Source organism: Ctenopharyngodon idella, chromosome 15 (assembly GCF_019924925.1).
Source record: "Ctenopharyngodon idella isolate HZGC_01 chromosome 15, HZGC01, whole genome shotgun sequence".
Classification (NCBI taxonomy): domain Eukaryota; kingdom Metazoa; phylum Chordata; class Actinopteri; order Cypriniformes; family Xenocyprididae; genus Ctenopharyngodon; species Ctenopharyngodon idella.
Genome location: NC_067234.1, coordinates 8,923,050 through 8,938,947, shown reverse-complemented (window position 1 = coordinate 8,938,947; position 15,898 = coordinate 8,923,050). Strand labels below are relative to the sequence as shown.

Here is a 15,898-nt window from a genome sequence, read left to right as displayed (position 1 = left end):
TAACTGCTAGCTTGAACGTTCTTGGAACATGACCTAGAGATAAAGACGAGTTAATAATATTGAGAAGAGGCTCTTCTGCTACAGGTAACAATTCTTTCAGTAGTTTAGTGGGTATTGGATCTAATAAACATGTTGTTGGTTTAGACGCAGTGATAAGTTTATTTAGCTCTTCCTGTCCTATAGTTGTAAAGCACTGAAACTGTTCTTGAGGGGTGATAATTGAGGCTGAATCATAAAACTCTGTCAAAGGTTGTACATTTACAATTGTATTTCTGATGCTTTATATTTTTTTAGTAAAGAAATTCATAAAGTCATCGCTACTAAACTGTAATGAAATGTTTTGTTCTGGTGATGTCTGTTTATTTGTTAATCTAGCCACTGTACTAAACAAGAACCTTGGATTGTTATGGTTATTTTCTATGAGTTTGCGGAGATGCTCAGCCCTGGCTGCTTTTAGAGTCTTTCTATAACGGGACGAGCTGTCTTTCCACGCGATTCTGAAGACCTCTAAACGAGTTTGTCTCCATTTGCGTTCTAGATTACGAGTTTCTCTTTTGATAGCATGAGTAATACTGTTGTACCATGGTACAGTATTTTTCTCTCTAACCTTTTTTAATCTCATCGGTGCAACAGTATCTAATGTACTAGTGAAAGTGGTGCACATACTGCTAGTCATTTTCTCGAGATCATTTGTGTGTTTGGGTACAATGAGCAGCTGAGACAGATCAGGCAGTTTATTTGTGAAATTATCTATAGTTGTCGGGAGAATTGTTCTACCTAGTCGATATCGTGGCGCAATTTGACAAATATCAGCAGTATGCAGTACGCATGTTACAAGGTAGTGATCAGTGATATCATCACTTTGCGGTAGAATTTCTATATCGGTAGGATTGATTCCATGTGATATAATTAAATCTAGTGTATGATTAAGACGGTGAGTGGGTCCAGTGACGTTTTGTTTGACCCCAAACGAGTTTAGTAAATCTGTAAACGCAGCCCCTAACGCATCATTTGTATTGTCTACATGAATGTTAAAATCTCCAACAATCAGCGCTTTATCAACGTTGACCAATAGGTCTGAGAGAAAGTCTGCAAACTCTTTTAGGAAATCAACATAAGGCCCTGGAGGTCTATAAACAGTAGCCAAAGCAAGAGATAGTAGCGACTTTTTACTTAAATCTGAGAGTGTAACGTTTAGCACGAGAATTTCAAATGAATTAAACCTGTAGTTTGTTTTCTGGGTATTGTTAAGAATCTCTCTATAGATTGTTGCAACACCACCGCCACGGCCAACCGGACGGCATTTATTTTTATAACAGTAGCCAGGTGGACAAGACTCATTAAGACCGAAATAATCATTTGGTTTAAGCCATGTTTCAGTAAGGCAAATTACATCAAGACTATTATCTGTGATCGTTTCTTTGCAATAGTTCAACATGTCATGTTCACACAATTCAGTTGATGCCACTCATTGTTTAGCCCCTTCCATTCCCAAAAATGGGGTCTTCTAAACTAATTAAAAAAATTTCAGCCATATTTTCAGCCATACATTCGTTAATTGAGTTACCATCCTCCATTTTGATGTATTGCCCGTCAATTTATCATAGTGGTTGAAGAAATGTTACTCTAAACAACATTTGCCATCAACACTAAACTAAATGCCATCTTTAATTCTGCTACCAGATTTCCCCCAGCTTTCTCTGCCTCTGAACATGCTCTGAAAAGAGTTAGAAAAATCAAAGTTATTTTAAGATAACAGTTTACACACAATCTCCTGTGTCTGCTCCAGCACTTCCTACAGAAACAGAGACTTTTTCATTATTTTTGTCAGCACAAACAGGAATTCAGACCACAGCACCTCAAAGATCGTCTACCACCCCGAACCAATAACGGGCGTCTGTGTAGATAGTCACAGTTTTGTCAGTCATCAGTTTACCCGCTCCAGTGAGGGTCACAAGCTCATCTGCACATACCAAATAATTACAGGACAGCGGTCCTGAAACTAACACTTCACATTCCATGGTCACAACTTATCCTTCGCAATTCAGGCCTGTTGTTTTGTCTCTGAAGGCAGAGCCATCTACAAACAACACGTTCTCACAGTTATCAAGTGGTTTTTCTAGCAGGTCAGGTCATGGTGTACAGACCTGATCAAGGACAGTCAAACAACAATGATGTTCCTTCCCATCCTCCTTTGTTCTCCCACCAGTCCTTCATACTGTGAATGTTACTGGGCTCTCTGGATAATTTTAATTGCCAGTGTGTCACTGTTTCTCTGCTGTCAAGTCTACATGTTACATTTTGCATTGTGACCACACATAGCTGACAATGTTTACATTTAGACCCTCAGTTGAATTTAGACAAGGGATTTTAACCCATGGATGGCAATCTTCAATTTTACAATTCCAATTTTCCATAAATACTTAAACATACTAATCCAGAGAGTAATTCAAATCAACATCATAAATGACAAAAGTAGTCATAATTACCACTAGTAGACAGAGCTGAATAACCAATCCACTTAAAGCTTGTCCCATGTTCTGTATCGTCTTTTCATCAGATTCAATCAGAATTATCAGCTTCTATAAAGTTTTTCATTTCACTTAACCCATCTGTAATGATAAAACACTCATTCCAGAGGTTAATGACATATACACACTCTGAGGACAGACTAACACATTTCCCCAAACTAACACATACAAAACATAAGGTACAGTTGCCGTCACACACACTCATACTAGACACATGAATATGAACCTGCTCATTTTCAAAGTTTGTTTTTGGTGTTAAATCTAAAAAACATTTTTAAACTTCACCTTTTTTTGTAGTTCTTTACTTAGTTTTTACATGATCTCTTATCCAGTCTCAAAGCATGTCTGTTCATTATAATTATTTTTTATAAAAGTCAGCTGGGTTGTTTTGGTTCTAATCTCATTGCTTTGTTTTGTTTAAGCTTTAGCAGGCTGATAACAGACAGGCAGAGTATCCTTGCCTCTACCCCAGCTGTCTCTCTCTCTTACTGCCCAAATAATCTTTTCAACAGCCTCACAAGACTGTGACTTAGACTAGGAGCATTTTTAAGTTATCTTTAGGTTAAATGCTGAATTTACTTAACTTTCTCTTGAATCTGCAAAAGTGGTCTTCATCTTTAGCTACCACCATGTCTTGGAATTATCCTCTGCCATGTCTAATGACCTGCAGGAGTTAAAACTATGATAGAGACATGTTAGTTCAAAATCAACACAGCCTCACAGATTCAGGGACTCATCGTAATGCTGAATCCTAAACTTCTATACCAGTTTTTGCCCATAAGACAAATCAACATCATGTTAACAAATTTTGCTATGGTCTCCCCAGAAATTACGGCCAATCACCTCATGGTCTCAGTCGGCTCTTGAAAGCTCATTCCCATCAGCTCTTTATCATTAATCTTTTTCCTCAGGGTGTCCCCTGGCATAGTTGCATCAAGTTGTGGACACTTGTCACAATGAAAAACAAGCCATCCTAGGAATGCGATTTCTGGTGAGTGGTATAGAGGAACATTTTTGTGGCAGACTGCTGTACCTTCTCACAGGTCATCCCCCTTAATGATGCTGCTGGCCTTACAGACATCCGCTCCACTCTCATACCCACCTCACATAAAACACCTCCCATCAGGTTAGATGCCCAGTGGCGGCGGTAACCCCCTGCCTTAGGTTGTCCCCTGTCTGGCCAAAGAGGATCTTACCCATCATTGAGAAATCACCTCGAGCACACTGGTGACCGCTATTTCCCATTATGAAATCTTTGACAGTTTTCTTCAACAGAATCAGGTGTTTTCTGGAGCTTAGGAAAGGTGCCTTCAAGAGCCACCAGAGCCATTGGACTGCCTAATAGTGTTAAAACATGGAGACAGGTTAATGACAGCAGTATTTAATCACTAAAATCATTAGACATTTTCAGCAGCAGCATATCAGTGCTGACATTATACTCAGTGAATTTAGTTCTCACAGCTGTCCATTCAGTGTAATGTTCTGCTACATCTGTAACTGGAGCCATCGGCCCTGCACATGGTGGTGACAAAGATCAGACAAAAAAGTTACTGGTCATAGAAGAAATTCATCAAAATAGTCACTTTTATCATTCAAGGTCTCTATTACTATTTTGAAGACCTCTTTATACTCATTGAGTTTTACTTTGACACATTTAATAACTAATTGCCCTCTTCTTTGCTTGTTATCACTTATGACACAGGCTCAGATAGCAGCATTTAGCTGACTTTGAATGAGAGAGACTCTGAGGAATTCAGGACTAGTACACTGCCTTTTTATAACTTTTAACATCAAACTTTATCACTATCTTTGGACCCTGGCCCAGCTTAAGACTTTACCAGAAATGACATACATTTTCAAATAAACAACTGTTTATATTTGTCTTTTACTAACACATCAGAGAATTTAGAAATTACAAATTTCCAATCAGTTCGAGTCTCTGTTACAACTGGCAGTCTCATTTTGACCATCAAACATTTAGAAACTAAAGGTCCTAAATCATTTTAGTTATTTTACACTATGATAGCGATGCGCTCATCACATAAAAAACATACTTGAGACTGTTCAAATATTTTTCCATGAAGTGAAACATTCTCTCAGAATTTTCATTTTCATAACATTAATTTTTGCTGCTATATATCTCTTCATTATAGCCACTTATCCCATATTCCTCTATCAAATAGTTAGTCTGCAGATGCAAAACATATTATCAATATGGTTTCTACTGTTTTGCAGAACCACAATATTATTTTACCCATATCTCAACTACTAGGTTGCACCGACAGCCTTATAGCTGCTTTCTCCTTCAGCCATTATTATATAAATTGTAATTCTGTAATTCTCCATTTATTGGATGAAAAACAAAACTTTTTTGTAAGTTACATTCACTCCTCCTTCCCTACATGCCAATTCTTTCTGCATCGACCTTCTTTCCCTTCTGTCTGCTTCATCCAGCCTACAATCTATTGTCTGCTTACATTTCACACACACACTGCTTTCACACAACATCCCCACATCGCAATTCTCTTCTTCTGATTCCCTTACGACCTTAAGTCTTATGACACTCAATGTTCCTTCTCTCGGAAAATCATAATATTTGACTAATTTTCCTACATCTTGCATGCATTCTTGGCCATACAATCTTCTCATTTGACAAAACACCAGTGTATCATATTTTGCGAGCTTGCTCTGGGATTTCCTCATATTGGCTCTCCCGAACTCTCGTGGATTTACCTTGTCGGTGCGCACCTAAATAATCTGTTGGACGTCTCCTACAGACCCGACTTTTCACCTAAAATCGGACAGGTTGAGCCTTCCACTCCAGCTTAAGACGTCTAAGGCGTGTCACACAGCCTCAGTTTCAGGCTTCCCCTGAACCCACAAATTTTCTGTAGTCCCCTGACTACAGCTGCATTCCCCAGAAATTTGCTTGAGTGTGTGATGCAGCTTAGATTTCCCTTCCAGAAACCTCCCCTTGGAAATGTCTTAACTGTCCTAACGTGATTCAGTTTCCGGGAATGTCTTGATCATGCTGCCTTCGCCCACAAAGTTTTGTCTAAACTGTGTCACACAGCCTCAGTTTCAGGCTTCCCCTGAACCCACAAATTTTCTGTAGTCCCCTGACTACAGCTGCATTCCCCAGAAATTTGCTTTAGCTGTGTGATGCAGCCTGAATTTCCCTTCCAGATATTAACTGTTGCTTTTGCCCATGTGATCTCAATTCCCCTGAGAAACCGCTTAACCACGACCACAGAGTCAGCCAGACCAACCAATATAGTTTGTCCCGTATTTTCCTAATCTTCCAAATTTTACTCTTAAATCACTCTTTTTCACAAACTTCAATTCCCCATAAAATTTTGATTTCTCTCTTACCAGAGAGTTGTGATGCCACCTGGGTTCGTTTACTGATTCCAGTGGTGTCCCCTTCTGGACCCTGGTGGTCGGCCCCTCATCCCTCAATCTATTCGGGGTAGGGCTGAGACTACTAAGTCCAGGATGATCAGTCACCGTCCACTCTCAGGTCCAAAAGGCACATCCAAAGAATCCCCCGCTTCTGACACCAAATTGTTGTGGCAAAAATCATCAGGACTCTTACTGCATAAGAGACAAATTCATCCAATTGTCTTTCGAAAGTTTTATTTCTTGCAAGAAAGGTCAGACAGTCAACAGAAACACAAGTAGCTGCAGAGTGTAAGACCAAGAATGAAAGCTTCCCTTCACTTTTATATCTCTAACCTCCAAGGCTGAAGCCTCTGTCCTTTTACCATATTAGGAACATGTTTACCACTTAAGTTTTTTTTCCACTTGTCACCCTAAGTCACCCACAGAATGCATACTTCTGAGAAAAACAAAATCATTTAACCATAAGCATATAAGTAAAATCATATGGAAATTATACAGAAACTCAAAATTTCCCCCACAGTGTAGATCACAAATAAGTTTATTTTATTTTTATTATTTATTTATTTATTCAGTTTTCCAGTGTTGTCAGGCAGCAGGACTATCTATTTCTCTATCTGTCCTGGTTGGATCCAGCTTGCTTTCGTCTTTCATAGAAGTAGTACACACTGACACATACATGAGTTTAAAGAGGTTTCTTGTATAGCAGTTTCCACACTTATTTAAATAGCACAATAAATGAACTTGAACAGTTTTCAACAGTGCCAAGATTATAAAGGTTTCTCTGGCACCAAATTAGCATATTAAATTGAGAACATAAATATTACGTGACAATGCTTTGTTAGTAGCTTGGATCAGTGGCTGCTGAAAATAAGGCTGTGCCATCACAGACAAAACAAATTCAAGCTATTTAAAGACCAAACATTTAATCATGGTAAACAATGCTCTCTTACAGAATTTCTTATAAATGTATATTTTTATTTCTATTATTAATCTAACAAATCTAATTATTTTAATTTTCACAGAAAACAAATTATTTCAACAATTTATTACAACTGAGCAAAATGTTGTCTTTTTGGGAACATTGTTACAAATTATTTACCAATTTAGAATTGTTATTAAAGCCTGTACCAGCTGTGAAAATACTGATGCAATTACTGCTCATAGGCTATAATAAAGTGATATAACTCATTAAAAAGGCTCTCCATATAAAATGAATCAGCAATAGTTTAATGTGTCAGTTAGAGATTCAGGTGAAGATGATGTTATTCTAGTTTCTCGTCTCCTTCCTCCACATCTTTGAGACTGAGCACCTCCAGTGTTCCCTTTCCTTTAGTCTCACAGCGGATGAGCTCGTCAATTTCACGGAAACAACCTGGATCTATCAAACACACCTGAAAGGGCAGGGTACACCATTAATTTAACACAAACAAAAGGAGAAAATATATAATACCAGTATTTAATTATTAATATTTAATGGCTATACGTTTGTTGGTGGTGTCGGTCCGACTAACTTCCAAACAGTGTTTTTGAAATATGGCTTACCCCACCTTGAACCATAATTTTACCATTATGTAGTCATATAGCCTACCGCAGGACTACATGACTAACCTATGATTAACTGCTAGTAGCCTAAGCTTTACATTCAAATGACTGCATGCAGAACACCTTTGGTGCGTGTGTATAATATATGCATATATGCATATACTACCTCCCGGAAATTAGTTTTTGAAGGTTGGGATATCTGCCTACATGGCTCTCGATTAAGCAGAGGTCACACTAGACATTGAGCATGCAATATTTCTTCGGACTCTGTAACGGTCGTGATATGTAGTCACACTCTATGGCGTCTTTTTCTTATAAACACTACAACATATAAAAAATAATAATAAATCCAGAAAGTTTTTGCTAATGTACTGAAATTGGTACAGAGAACCGTGAAATGTTACTAGTATTGGTACCGACTACTGGAGTACCATGACAACCCTATGTGGGTGCACAACATCTAGTTGTGATATGCCTTTTTTCTGTTTTATAAAAGTGTAACACTTGTTCTGACTGACAGCCGGAAGCAGGAAAGACTGCAGAGAAAATACTAAATCAATGCTTAAAAAAAAGTTGTATCTCTGTTATTTAAAAATAAAACTCCATTTAACATACCACTACTAAATATATTAAACTTACTCATTAAACTCACTTATCAACTAATCTGTTGTTGGATAACTAGTCGATTAGTTGACCATGCTGGCATATCCCTCATTTATAGACCAGTAGTATTTGATTAAATATTTGGTTGCATCCAGTATATAAAAATAATGAATGAATGGACTCTGAAGACTCTTACCATTTCAAGCTGATCATCAAAGTCCTCATTCTCCACTGTCTTTATTAATGGTCTGAGTTTTTCTTTCAGTCTCTTCCCATCCTTGGCTGGCAAGACGAAGCGCAGCCGCATGTGAGCTCTCTGTATCTGAATGGACTCTTTCAGCTGCTTGATGACCTCAAGTGCCTGGAGGGGGAGACAATGACCTCAGTCAGACTGTGTGCTACTCTCATAGACCATATTACTATCAACCATTACAAACAACCATCATTTCATGCTATAGTGACCTCTTCAGTGATCATGTAATTAACCTGGTATGTAGCTAAACCTATCACAGATCCTCACATGATCAAGGTCTACTGACCTGCTGTTTAGTGCTTTTGTTTGCCTTAACAGAGAAGTGAATGTCCTTCATCGCTCTCTCTATAAGGTTTACTGTGTAGGGACGTTTGGTTTCAGGATTCACACATTTTTCTGCCACAATAGTTGCAATATCACGAAACATCTGTTCCAGCTGACTCTGTCGTTCCTTGTCTGACACCTGTAGTTCTCCTTTAGCTAAAATCTGGAGATAAAAGCGAAAACGGCCCATTTGTGTACAAAAATTTAAGGATTTGAATAAAACATTTTTTTTTTTACATTGGTATAATAATAAAAACAATCTTCTTCTTATGAACCACACAGTCAAGCCAGGCCAGATCAGATCATACAGAACCTGCAAATTCACCTGTTTGCATATTTCTGTCAAGTCATCTGTGCCAAAAGCATTTGACAGGTCCTCTTTCTTTGCCACTTGACCCTTAGACACATTTACAAACACCGTGTTTGTCTGCAGGACTTCATCAAGATCTTTCTCCCTGTTAAAAAAAAGCATGCAAGTACAGTTCATTTGTGCGCATTACATTAATGTCATTTAATAATATATATAATTAAATATATAAAATAAAATATATAATAATAATAATAATATTTATATATATATATATATATATATATATATATATATATATATTACACACACACACACACACACATATATATATATATATATATATATATATATATATATTTAATATCAAATAATACTTTTTATCATTCGTATAATTTCATTATTATTATATTCAAATTGTCTGGGTTCCTAAAAACACCAGTGTGAATGTCACATGGGCTGATACACTAACACAAGTCAATGTAATCTGACCCCTGAAAGAGGTCTTTACGACAGGTTCACACATACTCCGTTTGCAGTGCGTATTTCTTTCAGTGCCCAAAGCCCATGTTAACAGATTAGAACGGGGTGTCCAAACTCGGTCCTGGAGGACCACTGTCTTGCAGAGTTTAGCTCCAGCTTGCCTCAACATACCTGCCTGGAAGTTTCTAGTGTGCCTAGTACAGGGTTAGGCAACATCAGTCCTGGAGAGCCGGGGCCTGCATCATGAAGCCAGATTAGCTGGCTAGCCAAGTAAGTTTCAGATTGGTTTGCGCCAGTCCTGGGTTTTAGGTACCATAAAAGTGACTTGGCTTTTAGTGGTGTTCATCGCCATAGTAACTTAGACTCCATGGCTAACCTGCCCTGGGGCAAGTTATGTTCTGGGTCAGAGATCTCAAACCGAAATTGGGCCAATCAGATATGAGCTGAGTGACATTGACACATCCAGTGCAATAAAGTCACTCCCCCAGTTTCTCTTCCTCCAAATTAAATGTCACTATATTGAAAAAATGTAATGATGAAATTGTCTGGCTTTAATGATAATTACTTAGAATTATTTTATGAATTATATAACTATTGTATGATCTATATTAATCCATTACACACAAGCAATTTTAGTTTAACAGTTATTATTAAGCATTGAGTTTAAATGAATATTAATAGATCATATGTAATATAAATATATAAGGTGAAGAATCAATAGATAACTTTTTAAAAATGACAACAAGTGACCTATGTTTGAGTCTATCACTATATATTATCAACTAGGACTACTAACTTTACAAGTTTCACTTGCACTTATAAAGCAAGGTAATTTCTTATTTCTCCTCTTTCATGGATAAGTATTTTCTTCAGTGTAAATGTGCTTAAATTCTTCATATTCTTCAATCCCTTAACCTTCAGCAAAAATTCTGAATCACGCTGCTCTCGTGAGAAGTGAATCACAGTTTCTCTCTGTTGCAAGGCATGTGATTGGCTGTTCGCTACTGATGTCATGCATTCACGTGCTCCACAAACTCAGGATCAAAGCCTGAGTTGACAGAGAAAGTTGATGATCAGCATCATGGAACCAACAAAGCCGGATCGGAGTGGTTTGGTTTTGTCAACTCGAAACTAGTAGTTTAACTACCATCATGGTATACAGACCCCCAATGTCCTGCAGAGTTCAGCTCCAACCCTAATCAAACACACCTGAACAAGCTAATCAATGTCTTCCGTATTACTAAAGCTACAGGCAGGTGAGGTTTTCTTTCAGGGTTGGAACTAAACTCTACAGGACAGCGGCTCTCCAGGACCGACGTTGCCTACCCCTGGCCTAGTAAGACCTTGATTAGCTGCTTCAGGTGTGATTAATTGGGGTTGGAGCTAATCTTTGCAGGACAGTGGCCCTCCAGGATTGGACACACCTGCAGCACATGCACTGCACATGGATGCGGTCCAGCAATACGCCCAGTAGCGGTGCGTCTGCAGCAATGCAGCGATCGCTTCACGCCCCAACCTTTCGGCATGACCAATTGAACGTTTCCGCACCGAGTCTATTTTGCTGTGCTGCACGCGCTGAATTAAAGTGACAGCACATGGAAATAAACATGGATCGACACGAAAATTAAGTAATTTCACCATCAATGCATATAATTTAAACTGTATTGTGTTTTAGTCAATAATAGCATAAATGTTTTGTCACTTGCTTGAGCAATTTAATATATCCTCCTGACTACCAGCTATGGAGTTTTGTCCTCTGTAGAGGACATTATATTTTAGCGAATTTCTCTAAGACTTTACTTAATTGCCCTAATTGAACTAAGGCCTAATCCTGGCTTAGGCTAAGCCCTGTCTGTGAAACCGGGCCTACAGGTCACCGTCCGTTTTAAGTCTGGATGTCCTGTAAAGAGCACATTCAAGGCTTTTCAGTGATACCAAATGTTTGGAAGTTTCACCATGATCACTCTCTCTACTTGGTCTTTAAAGGTGGCTGACATTATTTTAGTGATCAAATTTAACACCCTTATGGAAATATGATAATGTTTTGTTATTATCCTTTACATCTGACTAATTTTCAAATTGTTTGTCATAAATCAACATCTCAGGAAAATGTTATAGGATTTCAAATCAAAATATGACTTTCTAAAACTTTACAAAACAGGACATCGATTTTATACATGTCCACTACAGAGGACAACAGGAATTAAATCATGCATTTTGGGAGACACAACAAGTGAATAGGGAAGGAAGTTATTTATCAATAATCCTATGAAATATTAGATATTATTATGAAAATCTTGCTAATTATTACTCCCATTACACTTCTTTTTTCATTACATGTTGCTCCAAGAACACATTAATATGCAAATTACATACAGCATGTAAATATATTGTATATAATGGGAAGAAGAAAAAAAAATATTTATGGCCATTTTACACACATATTGCATAAAGCAAAATGGTATATCAAATCATTCTGTTATATCTTTCATAACATAGTTGAGAATCATCTTTATACAAAGTTTGGTATAAAAAAATCCTGAAACCTAAAAATTGATTGGTGATTTAAAAAATATATATATTGTTTTTGCCTTTCCATGTCTACTCATGTCTTATTATAATTTTTAAAAACTGAGTCCTGGTGTCCACTACAGAGGACATAGCATAACATATGAATAAAATATCATTTTTCAAAAAAAAAATTTTTCAATTTTTTTTTTCTTATGCTCTAAACAATGTAACGACATAAAAAATACTAAATTCACAAAACTTTTTTTCCTGGTAGTCAGGAGGATATAACTTAAATCTCTACACAAGTAACGTTAATGTATTTATTAATATGTAATAATTTAATAATAAAATAATGAATAAATGTTGTGTTTGTGGTATATACAGCCGCGGATCAGTTGCGCATTGCAAACGCGTCATATGTGAATACACAAGCGCGTGATGCTCCTGTACCGCATATGCACTACAACACGTAAGTTACTGCAAAAGGAGTATGTGTGAACCTGGCGTTAGTTGGTTCTTGTAAAGAGTGTACCAAAGCGTGAACACCCTTTAAAAGCAACTATTTCTATCTGTTAGCAACAACAACAAAAAGGTACGCAATAAAAATCAAATACCTTCAAATAGTGATACATCAGTAATTAAACACTTTTAACACTATTATAATAGCTATAATAACAGAATAAACACAATAAACATTTTTTTTAAAAATCATATAATGCGGATTTCATAACACACTCACGCTCCAGATCTCCAGCTCATCACTTTGTTTTTATAACAAGCTATTTCAAATCTTTTCCCTCCTTTCTTCATCCTCACGACGGCAACATTTGTTAATCTGATCTGGTTAGTAGGTGTAAATATTGACATGGTTGATTCTCTTTAGCTCAACGCGGTGCTCCAATGCTCCGTTTCTTCCTGCCTGCCTCTTCCTCGAACGCAAACTCGCTCATTAGCTGCGAATCATCGCCGCAGCGACTCCTGAAGGATTGGAGTAATGCCATGATATACGCTACACGCAAAATGTCCCATCTAGCAAAACTATTGTAAACTTATCTGTCTGTCAGTCATTTCGCGGATTCGGGATCATCAGGTTGTCAATTTCGATACAAAGATACCCATGTTTGTGCATTAAATATAAGAAAATAGAATGTAAATATAGATTATCAATATACAACGAAATAAATAAGATATTGTGAGGGGGATGCAATGCAAAAAAGTGACACCAGGGTTGTCAGGTCTGCGTAACAGAATAGCACAATCAAAAATAGCTAATCAAATAGGCTAAGATAATCCAAATAGCCCAAAACTAGCCCAAATATCAATATCAACGAGACGAGACGTTTTGACATTACACATACGATTAAGAGTGAATGTGTGCATATTTTAAAACAAAATATTTGCAAATAGTTAAACTGATTACTTCATAAAACAAGACCTGGAATTTTTTACCGTTTTTATTTATTTATTTATTTCTTCTTTATTTCTATTAAATCTTTAAAAAACATTTAATTATTTAATTCCTTATTTCTTATTAATTCCTTTATCTTTATTCCTTATTTAATTCCTTAATTAAATAAAATAAATAAATAAACAAACAAACACTTAATGTGAAATTTTGCATGCATGCATTTTTTGGGTTCATCTGCTTGCCAGTTTTATGAATATACGGAATGGTCCTTCAGAAAACGTATACTTTGACTCCGATACATTTTTCCAAATCCCTTCATTTGCTCCTGCAAAGAGCTTAAATAAACAGCAAGAAAAACTTTGCAGGTTCAATAAATAAGATTCACAAATAGGTCTGTAGTGTGACGTCATGAATATTTAGAACGCTCCAGACGCTTGTGAGCGTGACGTCACTGAGCTTGGCTATAAATACAGTGCATCCGGAAAGTATTGACAACGCTTCACTTTTTCCACATTTTGTTATGTTACAGCCTTATTCCAAAAGGGATTAAATTCATTTTTTCCCTCAAAATTCTACAAACAATACCCCATAATGACAATGTGAAAAGTTTGTTTGAAATCTTTGCAAATTTATTAAAAATAAAATAAATAAATAAATAAAAATCACATGTACATAAGTATTCACAGCCTTTGCTCGATACTTTGTTGAAGCACCTTTGGCACCAATTACAGCCTCAAGTCTTTTTGAGTATGATGCTACAAGCTTGGCACACCTATTTTTGGGCAGTTTCTCCCATTCTTCTTTGCAGGACCTCTCAAGCTCCATCAGGTTGGATGGGGAGCGTCAGTGCACAGCCATTTTCAGATCTCTCCAGAGATGTTCAATCGGGTTCAAGTCTGGGCTCTGGCTGGGCCACTCAAGGATATTCACAGAGTTGTCCCGCAGCCACTCGTTTGTTATCTTGGCTGTGTGCTTAGGGTCATCGTCCTGTTGGAAGACCCCAGTCTCTGGAGCAGGTTTTCATCAAGGATGTCTCTGTACATTGCTGCATTCATCTTTCCCTTGATCCTGACTAGTCTCCCAGTTCCTGCCGCTGAAAAACATCCCCACAGCATGACGCTGCCACCACCACCACCATGCTTAGGGATGGTATTGGCCAGGTGATGAGCAGTGCCTGGTTTCCTCCAGACACGATGCTTGCTATTCAGGCCAAAGTGTTCAATCTTTGTTGATCTCATGGTCTGAGAGTCCCTCAGGTGACTTTTGGCAAACTCCAGGCGAGCTGTCATGTGCCTTTTACTGAGGAGTGGCTTCCATCTGGCCACTCTACCATACAGGCCTGATTGGTGGAGTGCTGCAGAGATGGATGTTCTACTGGAAGGTTCTCCTCTCTCCACAGAGAAACGCTGGAGCTCTGTCAGAGTGACCATCAGGTTCTGGGTCACCTCCCTGACTAAGGCCCTTCTACCCCTCAGTTTGGCCGGGTGGCCCGCTATAGGAAGAGTCCTGGTGGTTCCAAACTTCTTCCATTTATGGATGATGGAGGCCACTGTGCTCATTGGGACCTTCAATGTTGCAGAAATTTTTCTGTACGTCTTCCCCAGATCTGTGCCTCGATACAATCCTGTCTCGGAGGTCTACAGACAATTCCTTGGACTTCATGGCTTGGTTTGTGTTCTGACATGCACTGTTAACTGTGGGACCTTATATAGACAGGTGTGTGCCTTTCCAAATCATGTCCAATCAACTGAAATTACCACAGGTGAACTCTAGTCAAGTTGTAGAAACATCTCAAGGATGATCAGTGGAAACAGGATGCACCCGAGCTTAATTTTGAGTGTCATGGCAAAGGCGATGTGATTTTTTTTCGTTTTTTATTTTTAATAAATTAGCAAAGATTTCAAACAAAATTCTTTCACGTTGTCATTATGGGGTATTGTCTGTAGAATTTCGAGGGAAAAAATTTTATCCTTTTTAATCCTTTTTGAAATACTTTCTGTGAATACTTTCCAGATGCACTGTATGGAGCAACTTGATGAGTGGTGAGCGCAGCGCTGGTTACATGGGTACTTGGTTTCACGGTGTAGTATCTTCAATATAAATTATTCTAGTACATGTTTTGAGTTACAGCAACAGACAGACTCCCACATGGGACATCTTCAACTACCTTCCCAAGCAAGAACACAACACTTGTAATACAAAAAGGACACCTAGTGGTTACTGCAGGATATTACATCCCTTCCGTAAACTATCAATTTGTTTGCCTTTTTCTTCACCTAGGTGTCTCTTCTGCACTGCGTCCTTCTTCTTTGGTCCACATGCCTTTTCACAGTTTGTCCATGACCTAGTCTTGTATAAAAGAGGTCCTGTACAACTTTACACTACTGCAGAAATCCATTTGAGTCCACCGCTGTAGTTCCTCACGTACACTGAATGTCCAACTTCAAACGTCTGAGTTTGCAACTTTTGTCACGGCCTTCTTTTTGTTAAATGATACTATAATTAACAAGAATCTTGCTACTCTTGTCTCCACA

General features: G+C 37.8%; 1 protein-coding gene across 1 annotated transcript; it reads right to left on the bottom strand.

The window, feature by feature from the left end:
* Positions 1-6,453: 6,453 nt before the first annotated feature.
* On the bottom strand, positions 6,454-12,914 carry sbds (SBDS ribosome maturation factor). Its single transcript, XM_051862179.1, has 5 exons — positions 12,696-12,914; positions 8,981-9,110; positions 8,618-8,818; positions 8,275-8,439; positions 6,454-7,324 (listed from the first exon to the last, which is right to left on the bottom strand). The coding sequence occupies exons 1-5, from the start codon at positions 12,821-12,823 to the stop codon at positions 7,196-7,198; spliced, it is 753 nt and encodes a 250-aa protein (XP_051718139.1). The 5' UTR covers positions 12,824-12,914; the 3' UTR covers positions 6,454-7,195.
* Between the last annotated feature and the right edge of the window lie 2,984 nt (positions 12,915-15,898).